This window comes from Urocampus carinirostris, chromosome 6 (genome assembly GCF_059441175.1).
Source record: "Urocampus carinirostris isolate Australia breed hairy pipefish chromosome 6, RoL_Ucar_1.0, whole genome shotgun sequence".
NCBI lineage: Eukaryota > Metazoa > Chordata > Actinopteri > Syngnathiformes > Syngnathidae > Urocampus > Urocampus carinirostris.
Genome location: NC_142354.1, coordinates 18,266,079 through 18,292,506, shown reverse-complemented (window position 1 = coordinate 18,292,506; position 26,428 = coordinate 18,266,079). Strand labels below are relative to the sequence as shown.

Genomic DNA, 26,428 nt, shown 5'->3' with positions numbered 1-26,428 from the left:
ATTTGAATTGTTTACGTTTTCTTCGTCCTACTCCCTTTCAAGCATTCTGATAGGATACGGGTTCTAGTCACATGTGTACACAAAGAATATATTTGTCAACAACCGGAACAGGGTCAGGACCCAAAAGCGTGACGTTTCTCACACAAGCCTTTTATTTTACGGGAAATTGCCCGAGCAGATATCGGCCAGATGGGGTCGATACCAAACAGGACGGGACAGACAGGATTGATATCAAAACAGGGTATCGAAATTAAACAGGACAAACTAGACGGGCACGAAATTGGAAACCGATATTACACAAGACAAAATAAACGGCAACCATACCGGACAGGAAATACCAACAGGAAACAGGACTGAGTCGAAACCCACGTCTTGCGGGGCAGAGGTTTGTTGACAGACTGACAAAGGAAGAGTGAGAGGACTGATCTTAAATAGAAAAGCCCATCTGTCAACAGGACGCAGCTGGCGCCACATGGGCGGGGCCAATTGGGCGCCATGGCAACCGTGACAATATTTGCCTGAAATGAAAGAATACATAAAATGAATGAGGGCAGCACGGCGGCGCAGTGGTTAGCGCATGTGCGGTACAGTTCATGTCATGGGAACCTCCTGCGTGGGTTCAAATCCAGCTCCAGACTTCCTGTGCAGAGTTTGTATGTTCTCCCCGTGCTTGCGTGGGTTTTCTCCGGGCACTCCGGTTTCCTCCGACATTCAAAAAACATGCATTTCAGGTGAATTGGCCGGTCCAAATTGTCCTTAGGTGTGAATGAGCGAGTGAGTTGTCTGTCCCCGTGTGCCCTGCGATTGGCTAGCAACCAATTCAGGGTGTCCCCTGGCCACTGCCCGGAGATGGCTGGGATGGGCTCCAGCCCCCCCGCGAACCTAATGAGTATAAGCGGTACAGCTGATGAGATGAGATGAGATAAAATGAATGAATGAATGTTTGAAATTGTGTCCTATGTATACTGGACCAAACCACTTGACAATAAGTGTTGTCTCCGCTTTGCACATATAACAGTTCAATCAGCATGAAACAAGTCATAAAAGTCCTATTTTGTCTCCGAGCTGTATGTAGTCATGAAAAGACCCATATATGACTCGCAAGCCAAAGGTTCCTGGCCCCTGTTGTAAAGGATGGAGAAGGTGCTACCAAATAGTCATTTAGCATAAATTCATCAAAACTGCTGCAAACACAAAATCTGTATCACAGACCAGGAACGTAGACGGGACCCAATTGAGTTTGTTTTACTCAGTTTTTATCAAGAAGGTGTCCCGGAACGGACCGGGAGACAGGAAGTGTGAACTCAAAAGCGTAGACGATCTGTCACTTTAATTGGAAAATAAAAGTTGTCCAACACACAGGGACCAAAGACAAAACAAAACAGGCTTAAAGGCAATCAAAATTACAAACAAGGCATTTACTCAGAACAAACAGGCATGAATAGGTTTTCCTCATAGTGAAGCAAAACAATGGTATGGCCACGGGCAGTCCCAAAACGAGCCCTTAAGAATCCCACACGCAATTAAGTCAATCTGTGTCAGCCGGTGTCAAGGGGCGGGACCAGCTGGGTGTCATGGCGACCATGCAGGACATGACAGAAGGAGAACAGGACTTGCATCCACGATCCGAAGATCGTCGGTCACGGGTAGCAGATAGCAGGAACGCGGAAGTGGCACATCCGTGTCGAGCGGGGGTGGTCGTTGACAGCAAGAAAAACAGGTCGATGGCCGGGCGGAGGAGCAAAAACATAGACGGGTCCAGAAAAGGGTCGGCAGCGGGAATCAGATGGAGAACAGGGCAGGATAGAGTCAGGAGTCACAAAACTTTGCCTAGCGAGTAGCGTAGGTTCACAAAACGATCCGACGAGTGTTGTCAGGAAGGCGGGAGTTTAAAAAAGAGGAAGCAGACATTCATCGTCCACGGCTGCTGGCGCCAATGAAGCAGACTCAGGGACCCCGCATCAGTAATCATGACAATGTGAAGTCCATCTGCCCAATGTGTTTATTTTTATTCCAACCTCAACTATAAAAAAAACTTTCCCACAATTCCCCGTTACGACGAAACAAGCCGCCTCTGTTTGATTTCAAACCGGTTACTGTGTTGACGCACCACTGGTCGTACATTCGTTGTTTCCGGGCTCCCTCGCGCCTTTGATGACGATCGGCGGGCTAAAGTTAAAGCGCTGCGGCCGCAGCAGTAGTTGTGTAGCGCCGCGGTTACGCTAACTGCCGCCCGTAGAACAGCAATAACCCAGTCCGCAGTTTGGACCGCAATCCCCAACCACAAACATGCAAGCAGCTGCCGCGGCCTCCCTGCGCCGCGCCATGCTAGCTTGCACCGTTTGACCCCGTAAATGGCTAGCAAAGTGCATAATGACAGATCGTCTCGGAGCTTTGGTGGCTGTGTGAGGAGCGAGCTTCTTTTTCACAGCGGAACAACATTTGGCAATCACAATCTGATTGGAGATCATCAATTGCGCCCTAGGAAATTATCCGACTTTGCTTAAGTGTCGTTGTCGTCACAGAATACATGATGATTCCATTCAAGTATAACCTTTCCTAAAAGCACCCCCAACTAAAGCTGTGCATACATTCTCGTTGACTCAGACGGAGTAATTCTTAAACTGGTGTCCTCCAATGTTGTTTCCCCGAGCACCAGGTAGCACTTGAGATTTTCTAACTAATTTTATATTTAACTGTTATGGTGTTTTCGTGGTTGACTATTCAAACTCTACTCTACAACCCGGTAATAACATGATAACAAAGTATCGACAAAGTACTACTACGATAAGTTTTTTATTTTCGAAATGCATATAAAACGGGGAGCCTTTCGAGCTAATCAGTAACAAAACGTAGCTCTCATGGGACACTGTGACCACTAGATGTCACCGTATTGTGTGATGCAATGGAAAACGATTTGGACGAAGCCCAAAAAAAGAATACAAACTACGGAGAGTCGGAGTGATCAAACTGCAACAGTCTTGTCCAAGTCATGATTTTTGTATAGCCCTTGGTCACAAAGAGTCTCAAACGACCGCACAGATCACATACTATTGCAAACTACAGACTACGCCATCCCCTGATGTAAAACCTACATAAGAGCAACGAAAAACTTAAAACCTCAACATGAGGAAAATAAAGAAACCTTGAGAAAGTCATTAGCTGGTATCTATTAGAATGTACTCGTTAGCATCCAAACATAAGGTTCTTGGATCTTTGGGTATCTGTAATAGCAAGATGGCGGACAATGATCTCAGCTTGCCTCCGGTTAGGCTCATGTTATACATTTTTCAGCCTATGAGCAATGTTCCCTCTAATTTTCCACGGGTCTGAGCGTTCACACAAAGTCGGTGAGCAACGCTTGAAACTACAGTGAGCAACAGCAATCCCAAGTGTGGCAACTAAATCATTATCAAACATGTCCAAAACTTGACATCAACTTACATTTTGCTGAGTTTCCGGCAATGCAAAATCATTTTTCTCTTTTGAATGAATTGACTCATGTACTATTGCAAAGGTTGTACGGCCTACAAACGTCGTTTGTTCTTACAATTCTTTCACAAGATATCCATTTCTTTTTATTTCCTGATGTATTTTGTCGCATAATATGAACATTTTGGGGGGCTTATTTAGTCGGTTGTAAGATACAGAACTGTACTTAATCACATTTTTTAGTGGAAGTACAATGTTGGCAACAAGATTCACTTGATATAATTGGAAATTATTTGAATGCAACACAAACTTTTTATTATTTTTCCGTGTTTTTTTTCTACTTTTTTTTAAATTCCTTTAAAAAAAATCTCATTGTGTTTATTTTTTCCGAGCTGTTGCTTTTTTCTTTTTGTTCTCTATTTACTTTTTTCCTACATTTCTTTCTTTTCTTTTTTTCTGGCTTTTTTCTAAATTTTTCCTTCTTTTTTCTCTTCCTTTTGTTTCTTTTTTTTCTCAGCTTTTCACTACTTTTTCATTTTGGTATTTTTTTCTTTTTTGTTCTATTCCCCCCAAGCTTTAAGTCATTTTGTGCATAATTTTACTTAATATTTGGTCATGTTGGGATTAAAGAAGCAAAAACAACCTGAAAAGCCGTTTAGGACCCGAAAGAGCCAGTTCCTTTTAGTGAGTCGAGCCGAAGAAGCCGGTTCTCGTCATACTCTACTAACTTTACTCAACTTCGTTCGACTTCAAAATACCGCATTTAGGACACAACGTCAGGGGAACCCGTGTATTTTTACCTTCATGCATTGTTACTTTGACTTAAGTCGCTTCTTAATTAGTAATTTTGAGCCCTCATTTTTGTGCGCTGGCTAGATCTTCTTGTGCGCCAAGAATGTGCGAGCAGTGCGCAATTACGCACGCGCGCAGCTTAGAGGGAACACTGCCTATGAGTATTGAAAAAATATGAAAATTCATGTATTTTTGCTCTTTATTGAAATCATTATTGATTTTTTGTAATAATTGAATTTACTTATTTTTTGCTACAAGGAGGCGCTGAAATACACAATGTCCCTTTAATGACGTATTGAATGTTGAAGTCCTAATGAAAGACCCTGTTTAGAGATCTCATCTCATCTCATCTCATTAGCCGTACCGCTCATCCTCATTAGGGTCGCGGGGGGGCTGGAGCCCATCCCAGCCATCTCTGGGCAGTGGGCAGGGGACACCCTGAACTGGTTGCCAGCCAATCGCAGGGCACACGGGGACAGACAACTCACTCGCTCATTCACACCTAGGGACAATTTGGAGATGTATTTCTAAATATTTTTGCATGGTTAGAAACTCTATTTTTTTTAAATACATAAGTCAAGACTATGCAAAGGGAAAATGTCTAAGTTTACCGGTAATAATTGATCACAAAAAAAAGATCTTCCGTTTTCTACTTGTTTGGTCTTGACCATTTTTTGGCCTGCTCGTCGTGAATGGGTGCCCCTGGCCCTTTAAATCTCCACACCCCGCCCACTTTTGGATCTCTCCCATTCTCTTTAACTGCTCCGAGCTCCAGCAGGGAACCAGAAGCAGCTCGTCGGCCATCCCGTCAGCCGTCCACCAAGTCCCGGTATGGACCCGGACGGCGTCCCCTAACACGGAATTTTCTTTGTAAAAAGGAACATTTCCTCTTTTGGTTTTCTTCAACCGAGCTCACATGGACGTCGCAGGGCCGGAGGAGTTTGAGGAAGAACCGCGTCTCCTGGCCGGAGCGAACGGTTAAGTGGCGATCAACTTTGGTTTTTTTTTCTCGCCTCCGCGATTTCAACTCCCCAGCCCCCCGGTGAAATCCCGCCCGCTTCCCCGATGAGAAGCCCTCATCCGCGGGGAGGCTTCGTGACGATGAGCAAGAGCGCCGAGTGGCTCCAGGAGGAGCTGGAGTCCGGGGCGGCCGCCGCCGCGCTGCTGCTGCTCGACTGCCGGCCGCATGAACTCTACGAGTCGTCGCACGTCGAGGCGGCGATCAACGTGGCCATCCCGGGCCTGATGCTCCGCAGGCTGAAGAAAGGCAACCTGCCCATCCGCTCCATCATCCCTAACGACGAAGACAAGGACAAGTTCGTCAAGCGCTGCAAAAGCGACGTGGTGGTGCTTTACGACGAGGCCGGCCCCGAGCGACTGGAGTCCGGTCTGGGGAGCTCCGTGCTCGGGCTGCTCCTGCAGAAGCTCCGTGACGACGGATGCAAGGCCTTTTACCTGGAAGGTGAGCCTGGGACCGCTGTTTTATTTCAATTACAATTATTGTTGCGTACCTCGGCCACTTACTCCACTTATTTATAAGTGAAATAAGCATTATTAAGCGATTATAAATCTTACAAACACAAAATGGTCACAGCAAGAGTCTATGTAGAATAAACATACCTGTCGCGCTCCAGGGCTCCATGCCCTTACAAAATGTTGTATTTTCCCTTACAAAATACAAAATAATCTTACACCATATTTTTTTTCAAACGTGTTTATTTATGTAGTTCAACATGTTATATCGTACATATCATATATATTGTTAATTAACATTTTGTTGTGAGATACCGAGTTGCTCGACATGAATGAGGTTTATTATAAAAAAAGTTAAAAAATGAAGTAGCTTGGACGTTCACTGCAGAAGGAAAAAATACATGCAAATATAATTAAGTAGAATAATACATTTTCTTATTCAAATTATAAATTCATTTTCTGCATTAAATTATTGTTGGTAATATACTTCTTAAAAGGATAACCACAAACCTGTCTCATTTCATTTTCTCCTTTTATACTTCCTTTTTTCTTAACTTCTTTATACAACAATAATGATTCGTAATATAATGCAGAGAGCCGTTTCTCTTTAATGAGTTGAGCCGAAAAAGCCGGTTCTCTAAAAAGAGACTGACTTCCTTTCACTAGATAACTACCACATGAAATCCGAGGCGGCAGATGCATGCGCACAGTAGCATCAAACCGCTCGCTTCGTTTGCAACGGAAAAAAACCATACAGAGATGGAGGCTACCGCGGCGAACTCGTTTGACTTGATTGATTTGCCGTTTCGTCATAGTCGGATGGTACCCATAATTGACAAATTTGCGTTTTTCCGTACAGGTTTTCTTGTACGTCGTACACGTCTTAAAATGCATAATAAACATACTTTGTACGGCAAAAACGTACAGGTTGACAGGTATGAATAAAGACCGAGATCATTTTTCTTTCAACACCTTTCTTGGCGCTTTACTATTAAATGCTACAACTATACTACTGCAGAAATACTATAAGTACACTGTAAAAATACTAGAAGAACACTGCAGAAACACTACAAAATCTATCAACAGAAACGCAACAAATATACTGCTTGAATACTACAAAAATATTGTGGCAGAAATAAATAGTACTGAAAGTACTCCAAAAATCCTACAGCAGAAATACAACGACAGTAACACTACATAAAATACTACACTACCACTACAGCAATCCTACCACAAAGCTACCACTACAGAAATACTACAAGAATACTTTTAAATACTTGAATACTGCCAAACTACTATTACAAAAATATTACAACGATACTACTGCAGAAATACCAAAGGAGTACTAAAGAAATACTAATAAAATTCTACTATTTAAACACTGCAAAACCTCATCTACGGAAATATACCACAGCCATATCCCCCTAGTGGGAGGTGGCTAGAGTCATTTCTGACTCTTTTTGGGAGATTGATTCAGAGGAGGGGATTCCCAGCCTGCGAATCTCTTCTTGGCTCCTGGGATCACTAGTAGACCGGCGTTTTCAGAGCGAAGACTCCCGACCGGAACATAGGGGAAAATAAATCTGAAAGATATAAGGGAGCAGGTCCATGTATGATTTTGTATCATACCAACAGAACCTTAAAATCACATCTTAAGCTAACAGGGAGCCAATGCAGGTTAGCTAAAATCGGGGTAATGTGATCAAACTTTCTTGTCTTAGTTAAAAGCCTCGCTGCAGCATTTCGTAACACCTATTTGCTCACGGCGGGATGTTGAATACCGGGACAATATTATCAATCTACCATGCCTTTGATGACAGACGATCAGGATTAGGGTCCGCAATGGGCAAGACGACATTATCAAATACATAGGGGGTGCACAACTATTAGTACCCCCAAAATTTTTCTCAAAGCAGCTCAGGAGGTAAAGCGCTCGCCCTTGGATCAAGAGGTCGCAGGTTCGATTCTCGGTGTTATATGACAAAGTGTCTTGGGCAAGACACTGAATCCCTAATGCCCCCGATGAGTAGGTAGTTGCCTTGCAAGGCTGACGCTGCTATCGGCGTGTGAGTGTGTGTGTGAATGGGGAAGTGTGAAGCACATTGTAAAGCGGTTTGGGAGGTCTTCATTGACTTGAAAAGTTCTATATAAATAGTGACCATTTACATTTACCAATGCATGTAAACATAACCGAAAGCATATCCAATAGTAGCTTACGTCAGGTTTAATTGTTTATAACAAGAGACAGTCAGCTCCTTTCTAGATCCTTTTCTCCACTTGTGATTGGTCAATATACATTTTTTATCCAAGGATTCCGCGTTGTTTGAATGAGTTAAAAGTTCACTGGAGAGTGAAAAAATAAATGTCATTATAATTTTGTCGAATGATAGATTTTTTGTAATATTAAAGAAACATTAATTAGTTTTGTGCATAACATCACATTATTATTGATCACGCCCCCCCAAAATCTTTTCTTTTCTTTTTTCCTGTTTTTTTTCTTTTTCTCTTTACTTTTTTCCTAGCTTTTTGATTATTTTTTTCCCCATTTAATTTAATTTTCCCTTTTTCTTTTTTTCTTCTTTTGCTTCATTTTACCTACAGCCACTTTTCTTTGGGTGGGCACTGCCCACTCCTGACCCCCTCTAGTAACGTCCCTGATAACTATGCTTTGAAATGGAAGCCTCAACAGCCAGGTTTTAAGGAAATTTGCCTCAGTTCTGAGGTCGTGTTTGGATTCTAAAAAATAATACATTTTGAGTTGTTTTTAATGGAATGTACCCTCAACGAGTTGGCAGCCATCTGAGGGTTTTCGCTCAGCTTAATGGAGCTAAAGCGTTTTGCATTTTGAACTTGAACTAGAACTGATACTAGAGGTCTGTATCAAGTCAGATGTCAGCCCTTTTTAGGTGATCATTGTCGTCATGTTAGCTAATACCAGTATCAGCTGCTTTGTGGTTGCCATCTGATCACTTCTCACTATATTGTTATTGGTATCGGACTTGAGGAAATATGGTCTTGAAAATCCCTATTTTGTATTTAAAGGTACAGTGTGTATTATTTAACGCATCCAAGTGGTCAAAAACATCATTCATTTAAAAGAAAACAAAATTGATTTGAATCATAAGCAAGAATGCATTCATTAACAGAAATACTTGTTTTAAAAATATTCGTAGGAGGAGAAATTTGTATTGATTTGACATAAGATGAGTATCACCTAGCTGACATATTTGTTGGCCATCTTGCTACCAAGGTTACCCCCTCGAAAAAGTAAAACCTGTCTTTTCACTTCTGTATTTCTTTTCTGCATTATTCTTATTGTTTTTCTTTGTTTTTCATTCTAAATATTTTCAATTTCTCATCATTTTGCCCTTCTTGCTTATTCTTGCTTTGTTCCCCTCTGTCCTATCTTTTTTCCAGCTTTTTACTACAATTTTATATTTTTTTCTCTCCTTTTTCCTTTTTCCTTTTTGTTTTTCCTTTCTTTTATTTTCTGTTTTTTTTTTTTCTCGTATCTTTCATTCATAAAACGCAGGGCAAAAATAAGAAAGATAAACGGTGCACTTTGGTTACTGTGAGTCTCTGTGGTTTGTGTTTTACCTCCTGCTGTTCAGCACCCGTTTTGCTCTCACCAAACAATACAGCGACGTCTAGTGGTCCAATATTACACAATGTCACTTGAAACAGATTATAAAACGGTTATAAAACCACCAAATAGATGTAGTGCAGATTTTTCATCAAGTGTAACTAAAAGCCAGCGTTGCCCTAAATATGTTTTCCATTATGCGGCCACGAGCTTCGTCTTTAGTTGAGACCTTTTTCTTTTTTTTTCCTTTCATGAATGAATAGCATAAACAAGTCCGCTCACTGCTCTTGTGAAATCCCCGAACAAAGGAAGGCAGCTTATTTGAATATAAGTCCATGGTGTAATTAATAAAACTGCACAAGGCAACGGGTTGATGCATGAATGTGTGTGCATGCGCCAAGTGTGTATGCGCCGATGCAGCCACAAGCCGCATGATGTGCCATTCACAAAAAGGGAGCCAACATCCACTCTGCCTGTCTCAATGGACTTTGTGTGTCCAGCTGTTTTCTTGTCTCGCAGCTTTGATAGCCAGCTATGTAACCGCTCGGGTATTTATTTGCCGCTCTTGTTTTCGGAGAAGCCAAACGAAATGAAAAATTATAATAAACATTGAACCTCGAAACTGTTATTGCCGGAAAACCAGTGCTAACAGAGATTTGGAATTGGAGATGACAAACTGTATTAAGGTAATAGACATGCTTTATTATCCAAGTTCTGCAGTTCATTTGACAACTGCAGACGCTGCCCTACTTACGAACGAGATAGGCACCGGACGATCGTTCGTAAGTTGAATTTGTTCGTTAGTTGCTTCAGTGCTATATTTTGTATGTTAAAGGTATGTTTAAGGCTTGTATAAGTCACCTGTATTGTTTGAAAACTGAAAAATAAACGTTGAATAAAACAATATGCTCTATAACATTACAAAGCAGGCTGAATGATAAAGGATTGTACTGTACTGAAATACAAGGCTACACACACATTAGGCGTTGACATTCTATGAAGCCCTTTGAGATTCCTTGTGATTAAGAGCTACACAAATAAACATGAATTGACACTAAAGATAAAGATAAATAAAGTTAAACTCAACTTAATTTTGTAAGAGTTTGGCCACTTCCTCCTCCGTGGTAAAAAGTGGACGAAAAAAAGCGATCCAACCATTTCTCAACAGCAGCAATCTTTCTTATTCCACTTTTATTTCAAAAGAAACGGCTCGTCTCTTCTAGGCACTTTACACCAACCATATTGAATGGATGCACGATATATTAAACAATAAAAACGTCAAAAGTTCTTGCCGTGGAGATACAGTGCAGTGTGGATAAGCACAAACCAGGAAGTAGAAGCCGGATTTCTTCTTCGGGACTATTATATTATTATTATTAATAAGATGATATGTTCTATAAAGATAAATAAAGTGAAGTTTAACTCACGTTTTAAGATGGACTTCAAGAGTTAGACTATTCCCTCCATTTGTGGCCGGAAAAAGCAATCCAGCCATTTTCTCAACTGCATCAAGCTTCCTTATTTCACTTTCATTTCAAAAGAAACAACTCACCTTTTCTCTACACTTCACGCCAACCATATTGAAAGAATTCATGAGATATTGAACAATAAAAATGTCAAAGTTCTTAGTGCGCTGGAGATACAGTACAGTATGTTTACACACGAACTAGGCAGAGTCTGTAAAGCTTTACAGTACTAGTTACCGTGAAAGTAATTGCATTCTTTTGCAATGCACTACTCCAAAAACTGGAAATGAATAAATATGTTTATTCATTGTTTCTTCTATTACAGTACCAATAAATATAAGCTGTATTTCTTTTTTAAAACTCATCTTCTCCCTTTTCTCAACAGGCGGTTTTAATAAATTTCAGTCAGAGTTCCCCGAACACTGCGAGACCAACTTGGACTCTTCGTGCCCCAGCAGCTCCCCGCCATCCTCTGTCCTCGGCCTGGGGGGCCTCCGCATCAGCTCCGACTGCTCGGACGGGGAATCGGACAGAGAACCCGGTAGCGCCACTGAGTCTGAAGGCAGCCCCCTGCCGAGCAACCAGCCGGCGTTCCCCGTCCAGATTTTGCCATATTTGTACCTGGGCTGCGCCAAGGACTCGGCAAACCTGGACGTGCTCAGCAAACACAACATCAAGTACATCCTCAACGTGACGCCCAACCTTCCCAACATGTTTGAACACGAAGGCGACTTCAAGTACAAACAGATCCCCATTTCGGATCACTGGAGCCAGAACCTCTCTCAGTTTTTCCCCGAAGCCATTTCCTTCATTGGTGAGTGCTTTGACTATGTCATTAAGCAGTGTTCAGCACATTACTGAAAAAAAGTAGTTACAGTTACTTCTTAGATCATACATCCATCCATTATCTGCACCGCTTATCCTCAGTAGGGTGGCGGGGGTGCTGGAGCTCATCCTAGCCATCTTCGGGCAGGGGACACCCTGAACTGGTTGCCAGCCAATCGCAGGGCACACAGAGACAACCATCCACTCACTTTTACACCTAGGGACAATTTGAACAGGCCAATTAACCTGAAATGCATGTTTTTGGAATGTGGGACGAAACCGGAGTGCCTGGAGGAAACCCACACAAGCACGGGGAGAACATGCAAACTCTAAACAGGAGGTTCAACCCTTGACCTCAGAACTGTGCCGCACACACGCTAACCACTGCGCCGCCGTGCTGCCCTTGTTAGTTCATTTAAAAGTAATTCCCTCATTCCTATGATTACTCACACTCAAAGCTAGCGCATTTTTCTGAAAAATACTATCTAGTTACATAATACTGTATATAAACTGACATTGATGGTGACCCCCTAAAACTACTTAAAAATTGCCACATAATAAAATAAATAGAAGAAAATGCGTACACCATTCTGTGAAAGTGCTGAAGCTTTCACATTTCTTGGCTTGTGCAATCTTGAGAGGTTGCAGACCGAAAGTTGAGACACTCCATATCTATTTTGTCTTCAAACCACATGAATATTTCCTTATGTTTTCTGGGTAACGTCCAAGAGGTTTTTTTCCTCTTCCCCCCCCCCCTTTTTTTTCCCAGGCTAGCGTCTAGAAAAAAACTATTTTACAAATAAAAATGTTATAATTCAGCACTCTTTTCCTGTTAATTTTGTGTTCATGTTGGCTGTATAAGCCCAGCCTCTTCCCCGCGCATTCCCTTTTGGTGACTCTCAATCATGTCCAAAAAACAAACCCCCCCCGATTTTGGTATTGTATTTTATAGTTGCAAATACGGCTCTGATGTGAGTACCTTATATACGATGGAACGGATATTAGCACTTAAATTACCTGTCTGGTTGCTCTTTGATTAAGATGACACCACGGGAACTATTCAGTTGTATTTTGTAGGTAGTTTTAAACATCCCAGCATTATCATGTTCATGTGTTTAGCGTCGTGTCGCTGGGGGAACTTGGGTCGTGTATTACTTCATTAGGAAAGAAGGAACCGTTAATGAACAATTTTAAATCCTGTTCTGCTTTTAAAAAGCAGCAGCGTAATGCACCATGTTGTAACGACAAATGTTATCAGTGACACGTTAGATTACCTTTTACCAAGAAAATGGATTGCGTTCCAAAAACTCCTCTATTACGCGTTATTCCCAACACCTTTGCTGAAAAGGGCTGAGTCAATAGAAGATGAGAATAACAATGAAAAATGGTATGCCTTTGTACCGAGTAAGCAGCACTTTGCAGGAATTGTGTGCACTTTTACTGACACAATCATGACAAAAGCAGCGTCAAGTCTGACCGATTAAATGCTTCAACCTGACTGAAAGTGGGCACCGAGTCTGAAATTTTTAAATTACCTGATATTCCGGAGTACTCGCTAACATGCTAAAAAGGGGAATTAACTTCTTCTGTGGTGTTGCTTTCGACGTGGAAACAGACTTAGTCAAGCAGTGAGGAAAGAGGATATAAATTACAATAGTTGCTTGATCCACTATATAGTTCCTTTCCTGTATACTTGTGGCGTAAACAACATTTCAAAGACTTAACACAATAGATGAGTAATGCAGTAGAAGTCATAAATATTTGGATGTGAAACAAAGTATAAAATATCAAGGGTCATCTTTTGGTCCCTAGACCATAAGTCACTGTAGATCAGATCAGTGTTTTTGAGCTAAGGCACACTTATTTTCATTAAAAAAGTCTCAAGGCACACCGTCCTTCGAAAATGTTAAATCCCTGGCACTAGTTTTACGTTGTTTTTAACTTGAATCATCACATTTTCTACAGATACAGTGTGTAATATGTATACCTCCTGATCTAAACATTAGGCAAAAATACATGAATTATCGTACCAATGTTATTTTTATTAAAATAGATAATAGTAGGTCGAGAAGTTTGTGTTACCTTCACATAGTGGAATCCCACCTGGTAGTCGCCGCCATGTTTGTCTGCCGTGTTGTTGCTTATTGTGGCACTGGAATTTTTTTTTTTTTGCATTAGGCAACAGTGCCATCTAGTGGTCAAATATTACACACAGGGGCTTTAAATTGAAAGAAAAGGGTTTTTTTTGTTTTTTTGGGGGGTTAACGTAACTCAGGAGGTAATACAGACGTTTTTAAAAAAAAATTGTGTATAATTTTGATGTAAATTTTGAATAAAAAAAATCGAAAAGAAAACATACCAAAAATAACACTTAAAATAAATATCGGCTGAAAGATGTTTTACTACTGTTCAAAGTTTCTTTTTTTTTTTGTAGAATAAGAACCTAATTAGGCAGCACGGCGGCGCAGTGGTTAGCGCGTGTGCGGCACAGTTCTGAGGTCGTGGGAACCTCCTGCGTGGGTTCAAATCAAGCTCCCGGCCTTACTGTGTGGAGTTTGTATGTTCTCCCTGTGCTTGCGTGGGTTGCACTCCGGTTTCCTCCCACATTCCAAAGACATGCATTTCAAGTGAATTGGCCGGTCCAAATTGTCCCTAGGTGTGACTGAGCGAGTGAGTTGTCTGTCCCCGTGTGCCCTGCGATTGGCCGGCAACCAGTTCTGGGTGTCCCCTGCCCACTGCCCGATGATTGCTGGGATGGGCTCCAGCATCCCCGCGACCCTACTAAGGATAAGCGGTGCAGCTGATGAGATGAGATGAAGAACCTAAATAAAATAAATCAGCGATTTTATTTGATGTATTATTTTTATCTTTTCTGTGCAAATTTAAACATTTAATAAAAATAAAGGTATCTGTGGAAGGCTTTAAGAACAGGTTGAACTTCGTTATTTGAAGGCTTCTCTACCTGTTCTTACAAGCTCAAATCCATTGACGTCGTTTAAATGTAACATTTTTATTTCAAATAAAATAAGTTATCAAATATAATTTCCTGTACTAACCTCATGAGCATATGATTAATATTTAAAAGGATTGAAAAAAATATAAATCTGCTGCCATTCCTGATGTTGATGAATGTTAGTTACTCAGCAGACGACTGGAATAACTCAAAGATACTAAACAATGCCATGCTTTTTTTGCAAAGATAGAATTGTTCAATTTCTTGCGGAACACTGCTCACTAGTGTGCCCCGGCACACTGGTTGAAAAACACGGGATTGGATAGTTATGGTGTATTGTCACGCATATGTGGACGGTCGGCCATACTGGATGGGTCCAACAGACGCGGTTTGATGTTATCATGGGTCTACACTGTGATGTTATTACCTGTTCAAAAGAAATTGGAAATTGGAAGGTGGAGGGCATCGTTTTTTCATCTAGCTGCCATAGTAACCTCCCAGGGTTTGTCGACGAGGAGGCGACAAACATGGTTATCGAGGCTTAGTTGGTCAGACCTAACACCCAGCTCGTATCCATTTGTGAGAGTCATCTCGAAAACGGTAGGTGATCGGGAACTAAAAGTCATTTAGAATGAATAATGTAGAAACTTTGTCGTATTTCTTGTTTACTGTCTATGGGGTAAACAGTAACTTAACACAACTTGTTATGCCAGACATTTGTATTTCCTGCCAAGTGCCAGCTATAACATTAACAGCGCTTGGTCTCTTCCTGAGGTGAGCTACCAACTATCTGTACTTTTCTTTGATTCTCTCCACATAAGTTAAAAACAAAACAAAAATATCTACGTATTGTAGCTACACAGCCTTAAACTTCCATTGAACCAGTAGTTTTTCACTTTTTACTGAGCCTTAAATTCAATAGGAAAACCATCTGCCTCGTACCCTCCGGACATCAAAGAGCATAATTTCACAGAAGGACTAAAAAAAAAAAATGACAGAAGATAACAATTTCTGAACATTAATCTTCATAACGTAGCCTGGTTAGTCCGTCTAACAAAACAACAATGTGAACATACACATACCCACCTAACGCTCTAGTTGCCCAAATGTAGATCAGCTGATTAGGAACTATTTCAAAGTAAAAAATGTACACCGGAAATTCCGGACTACTAGATGCTAGTTTTTTGCTACATCTTAAACACTGTGGCTATTACTATCCTTTTTTTCTGGTAGGAAAAACATTTTGCCCAGCAACAGTAAACCAATAAAATGAATGGGTCTTTCACAGAGGTCTACCTAAATTGTATTATTAACAACTTCAGATATTGTATATCAATGAATTGTACTAGCCTCATCTACATCGAAAAAATACTAGAATAAAAGTATATAATGTGGCATTTTAGTTAAAAATGAGGCAGTTCAAGAGGGAAATTGAGCTGGCGGCCATAAACTTTGCATGATTGTATCAACGGTGAGAAGGTGGAGGCACCAGCAGGAAGAACTATGTACAGTGGTACCACTACTTATGAATTTAGTCTGTTCTGGGAGTATCTTTGTAACCTGAAAACTTCCTGAGTAGATACACATTTTGTATGTTAATGTGCAAATCAGTTTCAAGCCCCGCAAAAGTACATTATGATATATATATATTTTTTTAAAATCATAAAATAGCTTGAAAACATGAAATAATTACCTGTTAAAATTAGATTATCACACAAAGACTAAAATAAATAAATAAAATATTTATTTATCTTCGCGTTTATTGAAAAACTGATCCAATGACGTCTGCTTCTGTCTGCTTTTGACAATCCGTCGGAAATGGGCGAGGCAGATGTAGCGAAAGGCCAACTTGCTTCCACTTTTTCCCTTTGATTCCTTTCCACTAATTCCGAGGCATCCTGGAATTTTGCTAAAATGTCTCTAATTTGGGCTGATTGAAGGATGGCTGCGTCGTCCTCCCCGCTATCTTGCCGGAAACACTTTTCCTTCTTGTCTTTGGAATCTGAGAGTGACACAAAGAGCATGCTGGGACTGCGCATGGGCACTGGTTGCCAGGCAGATTTGAATCGCCAGTTCGGGAAACTCGGGTTGTGGTGAATAGCAGCGTGTACTGTATTTTTGACTTTATAATAGGAAGCAATCTTCATACCTTGAAACTTTTGTATGTATAGACATTTGTAAGTGGATGTACTACTCTATTCATGTACTTCATAACAGAGGGTGATCTTCCATAACTTTATTTAATATTGACTATGTACTCGCGATATTTAAACATTTTCACAGACAAACCAAATCCTCGATTTATACAGCCGAATTTAGCAACTGTTCAAAGTCTACGTCAGGGCACTGGAGTTTCCTTTAATCCTTGAGGAACAAAGTAAATGCAATTTTGTCCGTGACAGCACCAACCACCAATAACAACGGCACAAAAAAATCATCTGTGTTACTATTTGGCACTATTTTCCACAGCCCGGTTGCCCTGGCACTGTCGTCTAGAAATATAGGGCTCACGTTTTACACGCCGTAGCCCTCATTTGCATTTTCTTTCGGCGCATTGGAAAAATTTGGTTGTTTTAGTAATAGTAGTTAAACAATTTTATCACTGTAAACCAAGAACAAGCCCATTAGCATAAGTAGAATGGTAAATAAAACAAATATTATGTACTTAACAATTCTCAACAGATTTAAATCAACCGTTTCTGACGTTTATTATTAGGAGTACATGTATTTCTTTTCGAATATGTTTGTCAGGCATTGTTTGGCATAAGGTTGAAGCTCACTTTTATTTCAAAGTCCTCACATATAAAATATATAATGTATCATCAAACCCATATTGGCTTAATTGTTCAATTAAGTTTAACCAAGGCGAGTCAGACTCCGTTTTGTTCAACAGTTTTCTATCATCTTCATGCATCACCGATGTACTGCCATGATACGAAAATGTCTTCTTTGCAAACTTTGCACACAGTCTTTTTATTTGCTGGGCTAAAATGCTCCAAAACGTTAGAAGTTTTGGTATGCGTACATTTCTGTATGTTACCGCTTGAGACAGAGACGCTATTATTTATAAGAAACCCTCAACAGAGATCATATTCATGCAGAGATGCCTCACTCTGTTGGAAAAATGTGTCTGGCGACTATAGCCGAAAGTGAATTCCATCATCAACTATTTTTATTGATTTTTGTCGACAGCTCCGTACTTGTGTGTTTAACTAAGTTAAATCAAAATAAAATTAGAGGTATAGGACTGGCCCAGTCATTGACTGCAATAGTCAAGTCATGTTTATTTATATAGTCCTTCATCACAAGGAGTCTCAAAGGGCTGCACATACCACAGATTATTGCAAACTGCAGACTATTATTACACCATACCCTGATCTAAAACCTACACGAGGGCAAGGAAAAACTCAAAACCTTAATATGAGGTAAATGAAGAAACCTTGAGAACCTTGATAATTATTTTCCCAGTTCAAGATGTTTTTCTTGTTTTTTTAAATGAAATAAGAAAAAAAAGAAAAAAAAAAAAGCTAAATTGTCTTATCTAGCAGGTAGCAAATCATCTTGCTTATTAAGAATATCCAAAGTTGGTCCACCTTGTGCTTTGTAGCACTCCTCTTTGGTTGTATACACAATAAAGCGACAATTGGTGGACATATGCAAAAAGATTAGGGATGTACGGTTACGTTTTTTTTCCTACCAGTATCCAATAAAATCCTGCTTCTTAGTTGTAGATGTCAAAGATCCTTTTTTGTCTGGGATCTGTCAGTAATTCAGTGATACCCTCAGTCAGCACCTTGAAATAACAGATTAACACCAAATGAATACATGAACGCTGCGATTATTTTCTGGATTCTTTCCATGTGTGGTCACAATGTCAAAGTCATGCATTCATTCGAGATGATCTGGCCTTAATCGTTCCTCTTGACCCGGGTCCCGAAAGGATGAGAACATTCCCTTTTTGGTGAGTCACTGAGACTGACCCAAAACTTTTATTTGTTTGGCTTTGATTTTATTTCTCCCATTTGCTTCTCAACACACGGTGAGAAAGGGAATGTTGCCGCCTGAGGAAGCACGACCTCTGCCAAGGCCTGGTGCTAATAAGCACTTTTGGCACTCGCAACGCATTCTTGTCCAAGCTTTCAGCTGTAAAAAGAGGCCAAGAAGCCATGTAAGAAGTCAATGATGACATCGCCCGCTGTGGATGCTTTTAGCTAGCCGCATGACCATTTCCAGTTGCCTTTTTTACCCCTTCAAAGTGAGCAAACATCACACACAAATTGAATTTGCTGTGTGAGGCAGGCGTCTGGAAGCGGCAGTAAGAGAAGCTCATCTGATGGCTTGCGCTCCGCAAGGCCTTAGAGGGACGTATGGAGCCTATCAATAATGGAACGTATAGTTCATGTTTTGACTTGAAACATGGTATTCCTGAAATAGTGTTCATTCCACTTTGGGATATTAAAATCTATTCATGGGTGTTACTGAAAAACAGTAATTGGTTACAGTTTCTAGATGCTTCATTTAAATTATTCAGTGCCATAATGTAGAAATACGTTTGCTAAAATGTAAAAATGCTTTTTTTTTCTTTCCTTTTAAAAAAAAACAATATAGGGGCTTTGCTGCTGCTAATCAGTAAGTATCAAGCCTCTGGGACTGATTTCAGTTTGAAAAATCAATACATGTCAGGAAAGTCTTTAACAAAATAACTTAACACTTCTCAACAATTGGAAATCAAACAGTTTTAACAATTGACATTTGTTCTTTGGACTGCTTTCAAATATTTTTGTCACATACAGTCTTGCATAAAGCTCAAGCTCTCTTATGTGGTGAAATATACGTGTATATAATGTTTAATGTGTGTCATTTAAACCCTATTGGCTTGAATGTTACTGAGGCAAGTCAGACTCCAACGTGCTTTATCTTAAAATGTTCCTGCAACACCAAGGTACTGCCATGATACGCAGAGTCTGCTATGTAAACTTTGCAAGTAGTCTTTTTATTCGTCGTATCTTGAGTAAAATGCTCCCAAACTTGAGAAGTTTTGATACGCATACTTAATGTTGACTCCATCGTTTCTGCATGTTTTTTACAATTTTTTTTACGCACTCTATTTCCACGCACCAAAAACACTCCGTCTCCAGAATTTTAAAAAACAAACATTTGTTTAATGCTGGAAGTGACAAACGTTTACCAAAATGGAAATCAAATGCACAAAGACTTAAACCCGCGTTAAAATAAAGCAGCTGTAGGCTAAATTACTAGTTTCAAGTCAAGAATTTTTATTATTGTATTCGGCATCTTTAATCTCTTCATTTTCAAAAATAGAATACTCTATTTCGTGTTAGTTACAGGGGTTCATACAGGTCTTTAAAATCCTTGAAAATGCTGGTATTTTAATGTTGTGTTTTCAAGGATTGAAATGTGCTTGGATTTCGGCTGAAATGTTTGCTTATGCTTGAAATTGTCGCCGTGTTTTTCAACATCTGCTTTAAAATGATTCAGGCGCTGCTCTCTGGTGGCTTCGCTTTGCCATTGCATTTCTTCTTCTGTCTGGATTAACGGCAGCCGGCATTAGTTTGTATGGCGCTGTCCTACGAGACAGCGACACTATTGAACATGAGTTAACTTCACCAGAGATTATAATAATTTAAGATGGGTTTCTCTTGGTGAAACGTGTCTGGCGGCAGTAGTTGACGATGTAATTAATTGTCTACTATTTCTTTTATGGATTTTGTGGACGTCGACTAATTGTTGCAGCCCTAATCAGGTTTAGCGAACAATTCGGGAGCGGTGCAGGAACATCCGCACCACCACTAACAGACTGAGAGATGGTATTTTTCCTTTCCCCAGAGCTGTAAAGTCCATCACCCCCCCTACCGATCCCAACCACTGGATATTAAGTTATAGCAGGGGTAGGGAACCTATGGCTCGGAAGCCATATATGGCTCTTTTCATGAGTACGTATGGCTCCGAAATAAAATTTAACTATTGCACATCTCTCTGTGGCATTCCAAAGTCCAGTGATTTCATCCCGATTTTGGTCCATATAAAGCCGAAGCAACTTAATGCAGAAGTTTGATAAGAAACCATTTAAACTGATAAATAAAAACGCTGGCAAACGACTTTGATCGGGTGAGCAGTACAGGTGGGCGGATCCCTGCACACGGCGCAAGGCACTTCCTTCTCTCTTTCTCTTTCTCTCTCTCACTCAGTGCAGTCTACACCGAAAGTGAATATGACAATATGCTTTTCGTTTGCAATAATTGGTGACATTTTTACAAAAGAACTTTGCATGCATAACCGTTATTAAGGACAAAGTTCATGGAAAAAAATTGCCTCAACACTCTTAACTGAAGGTGGAAGACACATTGTAAATGACATATTTACATTGATTTGGGACACAGGATTTGGCATTATTATAATTTCAGCCATTTGATTAAATCATCAAATGACAAACAGTGAAATAAAATGTGCTGAAGAATTAGCTTTTGTCAAGAGAGCGTGTTTGGCCGTTTTTTCAATTTGATATGATGTGGCTCTCTCGATTTCTTTTTAAAACATTTTTTTGCTTTTATGGCTCTTTGGGTCAAAAAGGTTCCTGACCCCTGAGTTATAGGCTGTGAGCCATGGAACATTCTTCGCACTTTACTACCCAGTTGCACCTCCTTGTACAAATACAACTTAATCATCAAAAATTTACATATGTGTAAATTCTAACTCCCTTTGTAAACACTTTGCACTGAATGCAAAGAAAGAATTGTCATTTCATTTGAATGACAATAAAGGTAATCCTGAATTCGAGTCTCTCCTCACAATTTGTCTTTGAATGATCGAATCATTGGTCCACTTGCGATTTACACCCTTACCATTTCCTATCTAACTCATCGTTTTTTTCTTCTTCTCGCCCCTTCAGACGAGGCGCGCTCCAAAAAGTGCGGCATCCTGGTGCATTGCCTGGCCGGCATCAGCCGCTCGGTGACCGTGACGGTCGCCTACCTGATGCAGAAGCTCAACCTGTCACTCAACGACGCCTACGACTTCGTCAAGCGCAAGAAGTCCAACATTTCACCCAACTTCAACTTTATGGGCCAGCTTCTGGACTTTGAACGGACCCTGGGCCTCAACAGCCCGTGCGACAACCACGCCACCTCGCCGACCAACGAGCAGCTCTTCTTCACCACGCCTACCAACCACAACGTGTTCCAGCTGGACACCTTGGAGTCCACGTGATGTCCCTGCACCGGAGAGCCACTTCCTTGTCTTTTTTTCTGGATCTAGGTGATCCCACCGTTGCAGGAAACGCACCGCAGGCGTCGGTAGCCCGCTTTGATGATTGTTTGAGCTCCGGGGAGCTGGGAAAGTTCGGACGAGGCCTCGGAAGGCGGGAGTTTTTAATGAAGCAACGGATAGCTTTCATCAAGCCAAGGAGACTTCTTCCTACAAAGATTCGAAGACTGATATTACAATGTAACCTGCTCATCGGAACTGAAGATTGTGGAGTCTTCGGAACAACGAGAGTTTGTTCTTTTTTAAATCCGAGAAATTATTAACACACAAGTATTTGTACTGTACGTGCTGTTTGTATGTTATATCAAGAAGAAATGTCTATATGCATTTTTTTGTATATTTTTGTGTGCTTTTATGCACAACTCTACACCTATATATCAATATAAATATATACGCATAATAATCATAGTAATATTAATAACTCTATCTTTTTCCAAAAGCTGAGATTGTAAAACCAGGGAAAGGTAAAAGCAAGCTTTGGTGACCCGTTGTAGTTTGCACAATCGTGTAGCCGTTAGTTTGCTGGCGTGCCAATGGACCGGGTCCCTAGTGGTCTGCGCAAAAGGACCAAAAGCTTCCGTTTGACTTTTGACCAACTCTAGTCAGCTGCACCACGCAACCCAACGTACCAGTTCCTTAGATTTGTCATCGCGCCAAACCGGTTTCTACAACGCTACCGGAGTTTTCGTACCATGGAGCAAGAGCACTTATTTGAACTCGGCAACCTTTGGTAAAGAAGTGCCTCCTTTCTTGAAATGTACAAAGCGGCACGTTAGAAAGCCGAAACACAGTTCCCATAATTTGTTTCAACACGAGTCGCTTTAGAAGTAATATAGACAAATGTCAATGTTGAATCCGTCATTTGTTTAGAAAATACCCGTCACCCGCTTGTTAGAAGCGATTATTCAGTATTTAATACGTTAAACCAAAATTAAACTCATGTTCCGGCTCCGACGAGAACTAAACCGCTGGGTCTCAATAGAAGAGGATCTAGAAACTGCACTTGAGTACGAAACTGAGTTTCTCATAGAACATTTTGTCTGAATCACCCTTAAGCCTTGAGTATATATTGTAAGAGAGAAGTATTCCACCTAATTGGATATAAATATATATTATAGTGTGAACAGTTACCTATCTACCTGTATAATGTTGTTTATACCTGAGCATGCTGCGGTACTGTATGGCTCAGCCACCGGTTGGATGTCGCTTTAAAACAAACTACAATTAAAATATAAAAGAATGAGGATTTTGTTATTTCTTATATTGATTTTTCTAAGACTGAGATTAACTGCAGCTGCCATTTTAAAACGATACTAATTTGTAGTAGCGAGTGCAAAATATCCTGTAGCTTTCCTCTGAACATACCCTGAACCTCACACAAGATCTCTGGTCATTATTTTTTATCATATTCGCTTTATTTGTATTTCCCATCAGTATGTTAGGTACTTAAATTGTATATACAGTACATGCCAACCCAAATACAAAGCAGTCGATTATTTTTCTCGCACTCTATTACTACGCACGAAAAACACTGCGTTTCCAGAATATTAGAAAACAAAGATTGGCTTGTTTAAAACTGGAAGTGGCAAACTTTTAACAAACTGGAAATCGAATGCAATTGTTGGAGCGTTTTTTTATGCGCAAAGATTTAGAAGCTGTAGGCTAAATTGCTAGTTTCAAGTCCCACATTGTTATTGTATCCAGCATCTTTAATCCATCTTCAAAAATAGATGACCCTTTTTAAAATTAGTTACAGGGTTTGGTACGGGTCCTTAAAATGCTTGAAAATTCTGGTGTTTTAATGTTGTCTTTTCAAGGATTGAAAAGTACTTTCGGTTGAAGTGCTTGTTTATGCTTGAAATTGTTGCCGTGTTTCTCAACATATCTGTTTGAAAATGATACAGGCGCTGATCTCTGGTGGCTTTTTTTCCCCCATTGAATTTCTTCTGTCTGGATTAACGGCAGCCAACGTGAGTTTGAATGGCGCTGTACTATGAAGCGTCATCGCACCCCCTTACGGGGCACGTGCAGGTGCATGCTACACCTAAACAGGGCATTGTGAAATGTGTATTAGTGTAATGATGGGCAGCATGGCTGCGCAGTTGTTTGTCCGTGTGCGGCACAGTTCTGAGGTCATGAGATCAAACCCTGTGTTGAGTTTGCATGTTCTCCCCGTGCGTGGGTTTCCTCCGGGCACTCCGGTTTCCTCCCACGTTCCAAAAACATGCATGTTAGGTTAATTGGCCGGTCCAAATTGTCCCTAGGTGTAAATGAGCGAGCGAATAGTCTGTCCCTGTGTGCCCTGCGACTTGCTAGCAACCAGTTCAGGGTGTCCCCTACCCACAGCCTGAGGATGGCTGGGATAGGCTCCAGCAAGCGGGGCAGATAATGGATGGATGGATGCAATGATTATGAACATTTGTTATGGACCATTCAGAGAATTAAGGCAGTGTTTCCAAGTGGTACATTTCCTGCAACAAAAAACTTCATTTTTACCCAACACCTAAATAGGAAGGGTTTATATTTGCGATTTACTCAAGATCTCAAAATGATAAATGCCCATGCAAGATTAAAAATCTCATTTGTAAATCGCATATATATATTTGTGGCTCTGCAAAATACACAATTCACATCAGTTTTTTTTAATGGTACTGGAGAAACCAGAAAATTGGCTTTGAAAGTCCTTGAATAGTGCTTGAATTTGGCCATGAAAAAGGTGTATGAACCCTGTAGTTAGTGAAATGAAACTAGATCTGCTAGCTTTTTAATGCTAACCCTAAAAGTGAATTTAAACATGGCGGGGATAATCTTTTTAGTTTATCCAAGTGGTCAAATTTCCATTTTTGCTCTCAGTTATGAGAAAAGGTTGTTACACGGCTGTAGATGCTATTAACATGTGCTGATCCACCGTTAAAGCTCTGTTTTCTTGGGGCATTAGCAACAAGCAAATATTTTGCCTCCCGAACTCCAATTTCAATCGTGTTTCTTGCGTGAGGTTCAGTGTTTGCTATCAAAAACCAAACGAGTTTCGTCTATCGCTGGTTGTGAGCACGGTTGGTCTCAGCTGGCCTTCCAATCTTCGGAAAATACCGACTGTTTAACGTCTTTGTATCGAACTATTTTTACAAGACTTTTTGTGTAAAAGTAAAAATGATTTCTCGATAGACGATGCCACGGTCAACACGTTGTTGTCTTTGATACACTGCGTTACACCAGGATTAGTCTTTTTTTCGTAGAAAGACCTCAACTATTCTTTTGTACTTCTTCTGACGGAGGTCTGTCTTGTAATTGTATTTGTTCAATGACTGTCGCTTTTCCCAACTCAACTTTTTGTTCTTGTCTTATCAAAACAAAACCCTTACAAATTTCTCTTTGCATTTTGGTATTGGCAACATAGTTTAATTGGCCTATTTATTCAATGTTAAATAATTATATCGCGCTTTTTAAACTAACAAGGCTACCAAAGCGCTCTACTTTCAAGGAAGATAAACATTACCTTCCACTTGTTTCGAGATGGGAGAAGAACTATCCAAACGATTTCATTTTTACCCATTCGAGAGAATATAATCGAGCAGTTTTGTCTTGTTCAGTTTTCATTTGCTCTACGCTATTCCTGTGGCCTTTTAATGTAAATATACATACTATATTAATTGAACATGTTATGACTTTATATGCAAATGTTGTTCTACTACAGCACTAGAGTGGAAAATGGAACCCCAGACCCTTGAAAAACCCTTACTGGTGTCGGACTCTGTTTCAACAAGCAGCTTTCATTTTTTTGTAAAACGGTTGATTCCGAACTGCTTTTCTTGTGTTTTTCTTGTCTTTTCTTTTTTAAAATTTTATACAAAGTAACTAAAAAAACACGGACACATTGCCACATTGCGGGAACGGACGTTTCCATGTCTTCAACTTGTAGCCACATCTAGGTGTCAATGTGCTCAGGACGGGATGGACTATTAAGTGAATGATTTTTTTTAAAAAAGGGAAAAGGTTACCTCAATGAGGGAATTTTCAGGGATTTTCTTTCCGTTTTTTTGTTTTTTGTTTTTTTGGGGGGGACAATGCGTCTTTGAATCGTGTCGCGTTGAATGGTCGATTTGTATTGTGCTGTTTTTAACACAACATGCAAGGTGTGTGGGCGAAGACGGACTGGAAGGCACCTTGAAGGAAACAGCTTTGGCCCCATAGATTGTATTGTACAGTATACTCAAACCACACCACGCTTGTTTATACTGTAATAAATATTGACATATTTTTTCTTTACCGAATTGTTGGGCTCTTTTTTTCAAACAAGCTTCGAACAAAACTTACTTTGTCTTGTACCCTTATAAATGTTTTCATCGACTTCATATTGTGATTTAATTTCATTTATATTATGTACTAAGGCAGGAAGTGCTGTTTTGTCTGGTCATGCACAGTTAGATTTACAAATAAATGAAACTATATACCGAAACCATATACATCTAGTAGGAGATGGCTAGAGTCAAGAACACATTCACCAATCATTCATTCCCCATCGCTCTTCCCAACCTGACACCGAACATTAAGCCCACAGCACAACAAGGGGTGAATTGCTGTGCCATGCAATCGTTCATCAGCAGAGAGGCCCGGCAGCAA

General features: G+C 40.4%; 1 protein-coding gene across 1 annotated transcript; it reads left to right on the top strand.

Moving 5' to 3' along the window:
- The first annotated feature begins 4,980 nt into the window (after positions 1-4,980).
- Positions 4,981-26,074, top strand: dusp7 (dual specificity phosphatase 7). The gene is made up of 3 exons (XM_088338118.1): positions 4,981-5,686; positions 11,132-11,560; positions 21,435-26,074. The coding sequence occupies exons 1-3, from the start codon at positions 5,290-5,292 to the stop codon at positions 21,749-21,751; spliced, it is 1,143 nt and encodes a 380-aa protein (XP_088194244.1). The 5' UTR covers positions 4,981-5,289; the 3' UTR covers positions 21,752-26,074.
- Positions 26,075-26,428: the final 354 nt, after the last annotated feature.

Bases quoted from the DNA above. Each gene is read 5' to 3' on its own strand.
- dusp7 (XM_088338118.1), top strand. From the start codon at position 5,290: ATGAGAAGCCCTCATCCGCGGGGAGGCTTCGTGACGATGAGCAAGAGC. The intron at 5,687-11,131 runs GTGAGCCTGGGA...TTTTCTCAACAG, and splicing joins CAAGGCCTTTTACCTGGAAG to GCGGTTTTAATAAATTTCAG. The intron at 11,561-21,434 runs GTGAGTGCTTTG...TCGCCCCTTCAG, and splicing joins CGAAGCCATTTCCTTCATTG to ACGAGGCGCGCTCCAAAAAG.